The sequence below is a fragment of the Oryza sativa genome, chromosome 10 (genome assembly GCF_034140825.1).
Source record: "Oryza sativa Japonica Group chromosome 10, ASM3414082v1".
Classification (NCBI taxonomy): Eukaryota; Viridiplantae; Streptophyta; class Magnoliopsida; order Poales; family Poaceae; genus Oryza; species Oryza sativa.
In genome coordinates, this window is record NC_089044.1 from 13,485,158 (window position 1) to 13,496,392 (window position 11,235).

General features: G+C 45.5%; 2 protein-coding genes across 2 annotated transcripts; both read left to right on the plus strand.

Annotated features, from left to right (window-relative positions):
• The first annotated feature begins 548 nt into the window (after positions 1-548).
• Positions 549-4,930, plus strand: LOC112936029 (uncharacterized). The gene is made up of 12 exons (XM_066304766.1): positions 549-1,085; positions 1,476-1,557; positions 1,976-2,175; positions 2,265-2,393; positions 2,480-2,617; positions 2,692-2,751; positions 2,839-3,024; positions 3,108-3,257; positions 3,356-3,505; positions 3,589-4,278; positions 4,355-4,417; positions 4,502-4,930. Exons 2-12 carry the CDS (start codon positions 1,517-1,519, stop codon positions 4,897-4,899), a joined length of 2,205 nt encoding a protein of 734 aa, XP_066160863.1. The 5' UTR covers positions 549-1,085; positions 1,476-1,516; the 3' UTR covers positions 4,900-4,930.
• LOC9269049 (uncharacterized) lies at positions 4,901-9,928 on the plus strand. The gene is made up of 3 exons (XM_015758934.3): positions 4,901-5,407; positions 5,495-8,865; positions 9,543-9,928. Exons 1-2 carry the CDS (start codon positions 5,371-5,373, stop codon positions 6,979-6,981), a joined length of 1,524 nt encoding a protein of 507 aa, XP_015614420.1. The 5' UTR covers positions 4,901-5,370; the 3' UTR covers positions 6,982-8,865; positions 9,543-9,928.
• Positions 9,929-11,235: the final 1,307 nt, after the last annotated feature.

Consider the following 11,235-nt stretch of genomic DNA (forward strand, 5'->3'; position numbering starts at 1 on the left):
CGAGAGAGAGACTGAAGGGGATTTATTTCACATCTATTATGTGGAATTATTTTTTCTCGATCTTCTCTAATTCTCTGTAATCCTTTTCAAACCGAACAAGACAGAAGGGATTAAATTCCCCTCCCCGTCAAACGCCGCAGCGCGCTTCACATCACGACGGCGAGCAGCAGCAGCACCACCCAAGCCGCAGATAGGAAGACGGAGGGCGTCAGCGCCGCCGCCGAGGACCGCGACGCCGTTGGTGACAGCGACGACGACTACCGCAAGGAGGACGACGGTGTCTCGAAGTCGAACGTAAGCGTGTTCTCGTCGAGGTCGTACGCCATCTTCCTGCCGGCCTGCAGCATGCTGCCGAAGGGGCGGGCCCACTTCAATTCATGGGTATTCAATGAATACCTAAGATTTTTGTAAAAAAATACATATATAAAATATATATTCCATATGCATATCTCTACTACTTAAAAAGTTCGTAGTGGTGGTCTTGATTCCTGACATAGCAGATGCATCTGATAGACACGCATAATCTCAACCATCCGATTGCCATGTCCAACGGCGTCAATCTCCTCCCCATCACGCGCTCGCTCCTCTCTTGAATCGACCTCCTCCCCACGCCCACTCCTCCTCCTCCCACGCCGCGTCCTTCGCCCTCCTCCCTGGGCGAAGCTCGCCCCGCCGCCGCATCGCCTCCTCACCAGCCACGCCCGCCGGCCTCCTCCGCGATCGCCGCCGCCCTCTCCAACGCGCCTCCACCTCGCATCGGATCGATCATCCACCTTCGCCCTCCTCCCTGCGTCGCCTCCTCGCCTCGCCGCCGCATCGCCTCCTCAGCAGCCCCGTGCCCCGCGCCCCGCGTCCCGCGTCCCGCGCCGCCCTCGACCGCCGACGCTGCGACCCGCGCCGTCTCCTCGCTGCCGTCGCCGCGCCCCGAGTCCCGCGTCCCGCGCCGCCCTCGACCGCCAACGCGGGAGCAGGAGGTCACGCCGCGTCAACACCGCCGAGGAGCCGCTTCCTCGCCGCCGTCGCGACGACCCACGCCGCCCTCGACTGCCGCCACCTCCGCCGGTCACGATCGCCGTCATCTGAAGGTATGTATCCCCTCCTGTCCCACCACTTCTGTCAGCCGCCGCTGCCGCAATAGCCGCACGCCACACCATCCCCGACCTGCAAACCGGCCATTGCCGCCCGCACGCCACACCACGCTGCTGCGAATCCCTGGTTGCTAGGTCTAGGTTACCATCTCCGTCGCCGCTGCCCAATCCCCAACCAGCCATCGCAGCCTGCACAACTCACAACATAGCCGCCGAATCCCCGCTGCTAGGTCACCGTCGCCGCTGCCCGATCCCCAACTGACCATTGCTGCCTCATCCCTAGCCTAGGTCACCGGGACTACTGCTCCCCCGTCCCCAGTTCAAAGCCCCCAACTAGGTTCTGTATATTGTTGATCACGAGATGTAAATGCCACTTTTCAATCCCAGGAAACCTAGATCCAGGAGGAATCAAGCAGGAGTTCAGGGACATGCACTTGGCATCTGCTGAATTTTTTTTGGCATTGATACGGTGAGTCTGTCTTTCTCTAAACATTAGAAAAAATGGAGAAAGAAATGGTTTATGTATGCCTTTCATGCTTTTACCATGTTTCGATTTCAGTCTTGATGTTCTGCCCCTGTCCGTTTGTTTGCTCCTGACTCCTGCTCAGAGATTGATAAAGGGTTCTTCCATTTGCATATTTCAGAGTAATTTTGAAAACTGAATTGAAATGGTGTGATTTTGTGTGAGATAGCAAACAACTCTTCTGATTGGCACATTGTAATTTAAGTGCACAGTTGTTATAAGTAAGTCGATAGTGTATTTTCATTCAATGTTCTGCAGTTTACTAGCAAATCAAACTCAGATTTTTCTGCTGAGCTGATTGCTGGGGAGATATTTTCTGTCAAATGGCATCCCATTAGATGAATTTGTGTACTATGTTCAGCAGGATTTGGCAGGAGACTAATGTGCATGCATGTTTAAACCACTGGGAATTATCATGTGATGGCATAAAGTATTTTTCTTCTGCCTGTTTAAACCACTGGGAAAGAATTATAATCCTCATATTTGCTTCCAATTTCCAATTTAAGATTGTTTGTTTGGATAACAATGGTGGGAGTTCTGTGCCAACATCGTCAACAAGATCAGGTGACATTTTCATCCATCTAGCTAATGTTATATTTATCGCTCAATTGATATATTATTGCTTGCTAATATGAGGATCACTCCTCCCTCAGGTCCTTTTGCTGATATAACTAATGTAATTGATGCCAATTTGACGAACAACCATCCCGCTGCTAATAAAAATGGAACTAATGTGCCAAAAGATCGTGAGAATTGCCAGCACAACAACTTGGACTCTACAGGTTGGGCGTAGCACTATATTATATGTTTTGTTTCTTTTTAAGGCTTTTGTATTAAGCACAGTTTTTGTGTGCATGCACTCTTCAAGATGTTACAAAACTAAGTGCGACTAAACTAAAAAGGAAGCGTGCTAGGGAGTGGTATGCATCATTGACCAAAGAGCAAAAGGAAGATAGAAACAAGAAGGCACGAGATATCAGGAAGCGGAGGAACTTTGAATCACAAGGTTTAAATCTCTACTGCAGCATATCTAAACTCTCTAAACAGAAAACTTTATTATTAAATTAATTGAACTTTCAGATAATGGGTCTCAAGCTGCGACATCAAAAAAAATTACTACTACGGCCTCATCTGTTTCAGGTTGAGTTGTCATATGGTCACTGCTAAAAATATGTTTGTAAATTTGTGCCAAAAACATTTTTTAATATGTTTGCATTTCAATAGCAGCTCCGTTTGGTGATATTAAAATTGCAAGCACTGAAGATCAATCAGTAGGGGGCCGGTTGGATGTTAATGATGCAGGCACTGAAAATGTGGGTTCTATTGTAACGCCTGTGCGTCTACCATTTACTAACAGTTCTGATATGTCCTACAGTACACCCAGCGAGTATACCATGCCTCTCCAGGCAGAAGGTCCATTCAAATAACTCAAGTATAAAATGACAATTTATTATATTTATATATGCGTATGTGTGAACCTCAGATTTTTTGTGCAGATGCTCATGGAGATGTCACTAATCTCAGCGCGTCTGAACTAAAAAATAAGCGTTCTAGAGAGTGGTACGCATCATTGACCAAAGAGCAAAAGGAAGATAGAAACAGGAAGGCACGCGATGCCAGGAGGCGGAGGAAGGATGAATCTCAAGGTTTATATATAAATATACGCATATATGTCTATATCCAAATTAAAGCTTTACGAATATCTTGGCTCATTATTATTATTTTATTAATTAAACTCTTTCAGGTAATGTGCCTAAAGCTACGACGTCAAAATTTTCTACTCCTACTCCTACGCTTGGAGATATTTCTATTGTCACCGCTGGAGATCCCGCAGGAAGGGAACAATGGGTTAGTAATGATGAATTATTGGACACCCCTACAACAAAGGGAACAGGTAATGTATATCCTTACGTGCACTTGCAATGAATGGTTTCACAATTGCAATTGTTTATAGTTCAATGTACTATGTTCAAACAGGAAGTGTATCTCAACAACCCACGATCACACCTAGACGTCTCCCATTTACAGTGATAAACAATATAGCATATTATGATCTTAATGAAGGATCCGAAGAACCTTTGAGCTACATAGTTCAAGGAGAGACACAGAACAATAATGAAACTGATTTTCTAGCTACGAATTCAGGTCAGGATACACAAAGTCGTAGAACATCATTAGAGAATTCACGAAATCCTGTATCCCGGAGCCTTTCACAAGACCAGTTGCAGTCACGTCGTGCTGGGGATAGGGCCAAGTATGCTGCTAAAACACCAGAACAGAAGCAAGTTATGCTAGAACGTCAGAGATCACGACGTCAGTCTATGACAGCGGAACAAAAACAAGAGATGAATGCACGCCTTAGGGTTGCAAGGCAAAATTTACCTGATGTGGACATTCATGAAATGAATGCCCGTCGTAGATCAAGACGGCAAAATGTCACTCCTGGAGAAAGGACTGCTCATCTCGCACGACGTAATGCACGCTACGCTGCTCGGCGTGACAAACCATGCGCTGAATCAATTGCGTTGGAGTGCCCTGAGGGTAGCAGCCCGTCGTTATTAAATCCAACGCCTTGCTTGGAAACAACCGATGATGTGCCAGCTACATCGAGCCGGCCAACTGAGCATGCTGCAGATCATCTTGCACGATCATGCACTTTTGATGATGGTATGATATATGTATGTTTTCATTCATACTCGCAATTTTGTACCCTTCCGCACACTAACTTTTCATTCCACTAAAGATGATATGGATTCCTTCATGGATGATGACACGGACGATGAATACTACATGTTTGCTGGGCTAGGTACCATCGTCCTCATACTTAAATCTCTCTTTCACTTGTATAGATTTTTGAAAACTAAACTCCTTTTCCGCTAAACAATCCTAGGCGATGATGACGATGACGAGATGGTACAATCTGATGACGACGACACGCAATCACCGACCTCTTCAGTTCCTGATCCGTTCGACTGTGTGTATAGCAACATTCCACAAAGCACAAATGTTCTGAAGGCTGAGCCTGACTGTAAACACTGTGGCGCCAAGAGGTTCCAGTACGAACCGCCAGGCTTCTGTTGTCGGGATGGAAAGATCAAGCTTGTAGAAAATGAAACACCCCCTGAACTGATGAGGCTCTGGACAAGCTCGGATCCAGACGCCAAGCATTTCCGGGATAACATTAGATATTTTAACGGCCACTTCTCATTCACTACCCTTGGTGTAAGCCTTGACAAGGCCTTTGCAAACATGAGCTCGGGCGTGTACACATTTCGGGCCCATGGTTAGATCTATCATAACATACATTCTTTTGGTCCTAGAGAGTCTGGTCCAGAGCATCTTGAGCTGTATTTTTATGATGACGATCCAACCTTGAGTCACAGGTTTCGTCGTTCTCCGAGCCTTGACCAGGATGTGATCAGGACTGTTTCAGACGTCCTTCGGAACAACCCGTACTCAGAGACATTTAGAAGTCTAGGGCAGGCTGATGACCTCGCGAACTACCGCGTGACACTAAATTTGGATCATAGGTTGGACCAAAGGCGTTACAATGTGCCGGTGACAACTGAGGTCGCCGCTGTCTGGGTTGAAGGAAACGAGAGAAGGAAATTTGAGCCTAGCGTGACAATATACGGTAACGACTGTACCCGTAAATGCATCCAGCCTTTCTACGGATGTTACGATCCACTCTCGTATCCTTTGTTCTTCCCTAGAGGAGAGAGTGGTTGGCATCAAGGTCTTCCAAAGGACAAAATAACCATGAAGGCTGCAAACGAGCGTCATGGCGATGATCCTGGTAAGTTTATCTTTGTACTATGTTACTAAGACAATTGATAATGCCCCATTACGTGACTGCACTAACCCAAATGTTTCTCACGTGCAGATTGTAACAGCAGGATACGGGTCTCTGTAAGGGACTACTACTGCTACAAATTCCAGATGCGCCGTGGGATTTTCAATCCTATACTTCACGGCGGACGCCTATTCCAGCAGTTCGCTGTTGACATGTACATCAAGGTTGAGAGCTCCCGTCTGGACTATGTGAGGAACAACCAGAAGGAGATAAGGGCCGACCTGTATCAAGGTTTAATGGACAGCATCCAGGCTGGGGAGAGTCGAGCAAGCGCGGTCGGCAAACGGACTGTGTTGCCAGCGTCGTTCGTAGGTGGTGGCCGAAATATGAAGCGCCGATACATGGATGCCATGGCCTTAGTACAGAAGTATGGGAAGCCAGATGTATTCCTTACAATGACCAGCAACCCAAAGTGGGATGAGATTACTCGAGAGCTTGAGCCTGGCCAGACACCACAAGATCGTCCTGATCTTGTGGTCCGTGTCTTTCGAGCCAAGTTAGAGGACCTAAAGAAGCAGTTGTTTGAGAAACATATTCTTGGCAAGGTCATTGCACATGTTTATGTTGTTGAGTTCCAGAAGAGGGGTCTGCCGCACGCACACTTCTTGTTGATCATGAGTGGTAGATACAAGCTAACATCTGCGGACCAATATGACTGCATCGTCTCGGCTGAGCTTCCCGACAAGAAGAAGTATAGAGAGCTCTATGATATGGTTGTTAAGCATATGATGCATGGCCCTTGCGGTCCACTCAACGGTAAATGCCAATGCATGCGAGATGGAAAGTGTAGGAACAACTACCCACGACAGTTCAACCCTACAACCTCACAAGGCAAGGATTCATACCCATTGTATAGGAGACGTAATGACGGTAAGAGTAGAGTGGTTAGAGGCCATCCTCTCGATAATAGGTGGGTTGTCTCGTACAATCCATATCTTCTACGGATGTACAACTGTCACATGAATGTCGAGGTCTGTTCGAGTATCAAGGCAGTGAAGTACCTATTTAAATACCTATACAAGGGACACGACAGGGCCTCGATATCAATAAACGAGGCAGATAGCAACGGCGAAATCGATGAGATTCAGCGCTACAGGGATGCGAGGTGGGTGACCCCTCCAGAAGCCTTGTGGCGTATATATGGGTTTGACATATGCCACATCTCGCCGTCTGTGAGGCAATTGCAACTGCATCTGCCAAACATGCACATGTTGGCTTTCGATGCAGACAAGGATCTTCGTGATGTTCTTGATAAGGAAGACGCAGGCAGGTCGATGCTTACAGCGTATTTCGAGGCTAACCGGCAGCATGTCTGGGCTCGAGATATCCTTTATAGGGATTTCCCAATGTGGTTTACTTGGCAGACAGCAGGTAAGTACTGGAAAAAAAAGAGAGAGAGGTGTATAGGTCGGGAGGATTGTGTGTGCCCACCTGGCAGAGGGGGAGCGTTACTATCTTCGGGTGCTGCTAAACCATGTGGCGGGCTCCACCTCATTCGAAGACCTACGCACTGTTGATGGCGTGGTCATGCCTTCGTTCCGTGCTGCAGCTGAAAGAAGGGGTCTTATAGAGGCAGACAACACCCTCGACGAGTGCCTTATGGAGGCTGCGGTCTTCCAGATGCCAGCGTCGCTATGCAGGTTATTCGCTACCATATTGGTGTATTGCGAACCTAGCGATGTCCGTGGTCTTTGGGACAAACATCTAGATGCCATGTCTGATGACTACAGGCGTAACAACACATGCCCTCATGTTGTCCAACAGATGGTGCTGATAGATATCTGAGGCATGCTACAATCAATGGGAAAGGAAATCACATCGTTTCCGCTCCCTGAAATTGACGAATCACATGATAGTACCAGAGGAGATCCCAGAGAGATTATTGAGGAGTCATCCATTGGTGTGGAGACGGACGATATGAACCTCTCAGACCAGCTGAATGATGAGCAAAGGTCCGCATTCAACAAAATCATGAATGCAGTTGGCAGTGCTCAGGGGGGTGTTTTCTTCGTAGATGGCCCAGGAGGCACGGGAAAGACTTTCCTGTATAGGGCGCTGCTAGCTACGGTTCGCGGCAAAGGAGATATAGCGGTGGCAACCGCGACGTCGGGTGTTGCAGCTTCTATAATGCCTGGAGGCCGGACCGCACATTCGCGGTTCAAGATCCCCCTCAACATTGACGAAGGGTCTTATTGCAGCTTCACCAAACAAAGTGGGACGGCGAAGCTTCTCCAGATGGCGTCACTTATAATATGGGATGAGGCCTCCATGACAAAGAGGCAGGCGGTTGAGGCCCTCGATATGAGCATGAGAGATATAATGGGTTGTCCGCGTTCTCCGTTTGGAGGGAAGACGATTGTGTTTGGAGGGGATTTTAGGCAGGTGCTCCCAGTCATCAGGAAGGGCACTAGGTCTCAGATAACAGATGCCACTCTACGCAGGTCCTATCTTTGGGATTGTATGGTTCAATTAAAGCTTGTTCGCAATATGAGGGCGCAGAGCGACACGTGGTTTGCGGACTACCTCCTTCGAGTTGGGAATGGAACCGAGGAGGTGAACAAGGAAGGACTCATAGGCCTTCCTTCGGATATTTGCGTGTCGTGCAAAGGGAATGAAACGGACCTCGAAAGGCTCATCGATACCGTGTTCCCCAACCTAAACGATAACCTGACGGACCCAAACTACATCACATGTAGGGCCATATTGTCCACTCGGAATGAGTTCGTCGATCGAATAAACATGAAGATGATTGAGCGGTTTAGAGGGGATGTGATGACATATCATAGTTTTGACCGAGCAGATGATGACCCTCATAACTATTACCCGCCGGAATTCTTGAACTCTCTAACTCCAAATGGCCTACCTCCGCATGTGCTTAAGCTGAAGATAAACTGCCCCATCATGCTTTTGAGGAACATTGACCCAGCCAACGGGCTTTGCAATGGGACAAGGCTGGTGGTTCGTCAGTTTGGAAAAAATGCTATTGACGCGGAGATTGTTGTAGGGCAGCATGCTGGAAAGAGAGTTTTCCTTCCTCGGATACCTCTATGTCCTTCTGATGATGAGATGTTCCCGTTTCGCTTCAAGAGGAAGCAATTTCCGGTTAGATTGAGCTTTGCATTGACCATCAATAAGGCACAGGGTCAAACCATTCCAAATGCAGGCATCTACTTACCAGAGCCTGTCTTCTCTCATGGTCAACTATACGTCGCGCTGTCTAGAGCAACCTCTAGAACAAACATAAAAATACTATCGATGCCGGTAGAAGACAAGAAACAAAATAAAAAGTCTAAGCGTACTGGCGTGAAGGACAATGAGAAGAAAGGAAAGGATTTGTCTAAACAGTCTGCAACATACACAAAAAATATTGTGTTTAGAGAGGTCCTCACAGATTAGAAGAGGTATATTATGTGACTAATTAACCGTCCACAATATGCTTGCTTAAATTCCATTCTTACTGCTGAGTGCTTCTTCATATAGTTTAGTTCACGTATGGCTTTGTATGCATTAGGTGTTTTCTGAAGACGGTGAAATAAATCACCTATAAGATCTGATCTTTGGATGATAATATCTTATGTTGAGTATTATTAAACTGAAATTCTGCGATTGCTTTGCACCTTTGTTCCCTACAATATGTGATTCACTTGAATGCCATTGATTCCTAGCAGTATTTGTGCAACTGGCTACATCGAAAATTATATTTTGTAAGATGTTTACATCTGAAACCCCTGTACATAAAACTTGCTATTGGAATCACTGTTGCAAATATATTGTGTCACTAGCCCGATTAGGATAGGATAATTGCACAAATGTTTTATTTTTCCAAGTTATAACTGAAGTATATTAGGTTAATTTGAAACAACAGTGACTAAATGAGGTCCACATTTAATAATAGTGGATCATGCAATTTACTTGAAATTTATCTGAAGCATTCCATGGCTTGCTTAAATATGCTTGCTTAAATATGTATGTACTTTCTTAGATAGCTGTACAGATAACGGATTGCATCTTTGGCAATGGGGTGCTGTGCCTGGATTAGCAGCAAAACATTATTATGCTCTTGATCTATTATTGTCAGGTTGACAAAGCAATATGGACTATAGACGCAGTGGAAGCATTGTAGGCGTGTGCAAGAAATGGTGAAGGGATGCATCTAGCACAAATTTCCTTCCTGATGAACATTCATTGTTAACAGTAGGTAATTGTATAAAATTAACTTACAATTCCATTTCAATCGCCATATAGGACTTCTTTGGAGAGGAGGAAGTTTACTATATTTGAACAAATTTTTGTAAAGTCTTATGTTCCAAACAAGCCCTGAAGCTAACAGATGGCAAGTATGTGATGTGAACTTTGTGCGGTGAAAGCAACCTGGAGCCTTTCATCTGCATATGTAGCTGTTGATTTTATAGATCGAACCCATTTATGCCTTTTGAATGCATGATCAATTTTTTGGTCAAATAAGGGCATCTATATAGTTAATGTGGACTGATGGCATATATTATATATTAATAATATTTATTTAGTCAGTGTTTGACTTGACATACACTCTGAAACTGCATGTATAATAGAACCTGTAGCTGCTTCCGTGATCACGTCACCGCTGCCCACATCGCCGATCTACTCCGCGGATGCCGTTTCATCTATACGAAATTTGACTTATGAAGCATAGCATACTGTGGTATTGCCTATGATTTTACTTGTAAGGAATAAAATATGCACCGACAATAGTGTATTTAGGCGCCATTGTTTTGCAGTTGCTGCTGCTTTCCAGCAGAACTAGCCTGATGCTTATAAGCATCAGCAATTCCATTGTTTTGCTTATGGCTGATTACTGGATCTTCTATTAACTGATGCATTGCCTCTGCTTGCCTACCTCTGTGTGTGTTGTGTGCTTGTCAGCACTGACTCCAGATGCGTGCAGTCAGCATGAAGCTATTGTGTACATACTAGATACTGGTGTTGGATTGAGAGGGTTGCATTTTGAAGTTAATTTGGTTGGCATGAATCTATTGTGCAGATACTGTATACTGTTTTTTTTTTATAAAAAAAAAGTTGGATACTGGAGTTCCAGTGACTAATTGAAAATCATAGCTCTCTTGGATTGAGCCTTCCAAGCTTTGACAAGTTAGATTTGAGCGTGTTTGCATATTTCGTACGAGTACAGGAAACTATGCATTACATTTCCATGATACTATAATATGGAGTAATCTGGAATTAGATGGTTCACGAAGAATGTGGTGATATTTTATATTAATCTTTAATCTTTCTCGTGGATTAGCAACTGAAAAAAAAACTTTTTATATGCGTGTCTTTACCGATTAAAAAGGGCATACTGTAAAATGAACTACGACAAAATACAACAAATTCAACTCCAATGCCACAACCAGCCAACAGCCAGCGATTGTGACTCAATGTTGAATTAATTGATAAAGGAAACAAACTATGGGCCTTATGGGCCTAATCGACCCATATGACCTGACTGTTAGAGTCCAATGCCACTGCCACAACCAACCAACAGCCAACGATTTGTTTGGGTGTTTGTGGGTATTTTGACGTGCCAGAACCAGCCAACAGCCAGCCGGCGATTTTTTTGGTATTTGATTCGATTTTGACGCCACGGCAAGATAACGCTAATCGTGATTAGTTAACAATCATCACATAAATGGCGCCAGCAGCTCTTGTTGCCAGCCGCCACCATTTCCAGCAGCTCTGGTTGCCAGCCGCCACCATTTCCACCCATTCTTCCGGACGTCTCTTCCGAACGGCTA

Coding starts and splice junctions, on each gene's coding strand:
- LOC112936029 (XM_066304766.1), top strand. CDS start 1,517: ATGCACTTGGCATCTGCTGAATTTTTTTTGGCATTGATACG. Junction 2,618..2,691: donor GAGGAACTTTGAATCACAAG/GTTTAAATCTCT, acceptor TTGAACTTTCAG/ATAATGGGTCTCAAGCTGCG. Junction 3,258..3,355: donor GAGGAAGGATGAATCTCAAG/GTTTATATATAA, acceptor AAACTCTTTCAG/GTAATGTGCCTAAAGCTACG.
- LOC9269049 (XM_015758934.3), top strand. CDS start 5,371: ATGAAGGCTGCAAACGAGCGTCATGGCGATGATCCTG. Junction 5,408..5,494: donor GCGTCATGGCGATGATCCTG/GTAAGTTTATCT, acceptor TCTCACGTGCAG/ATTGTAACAGCAGGATACGG.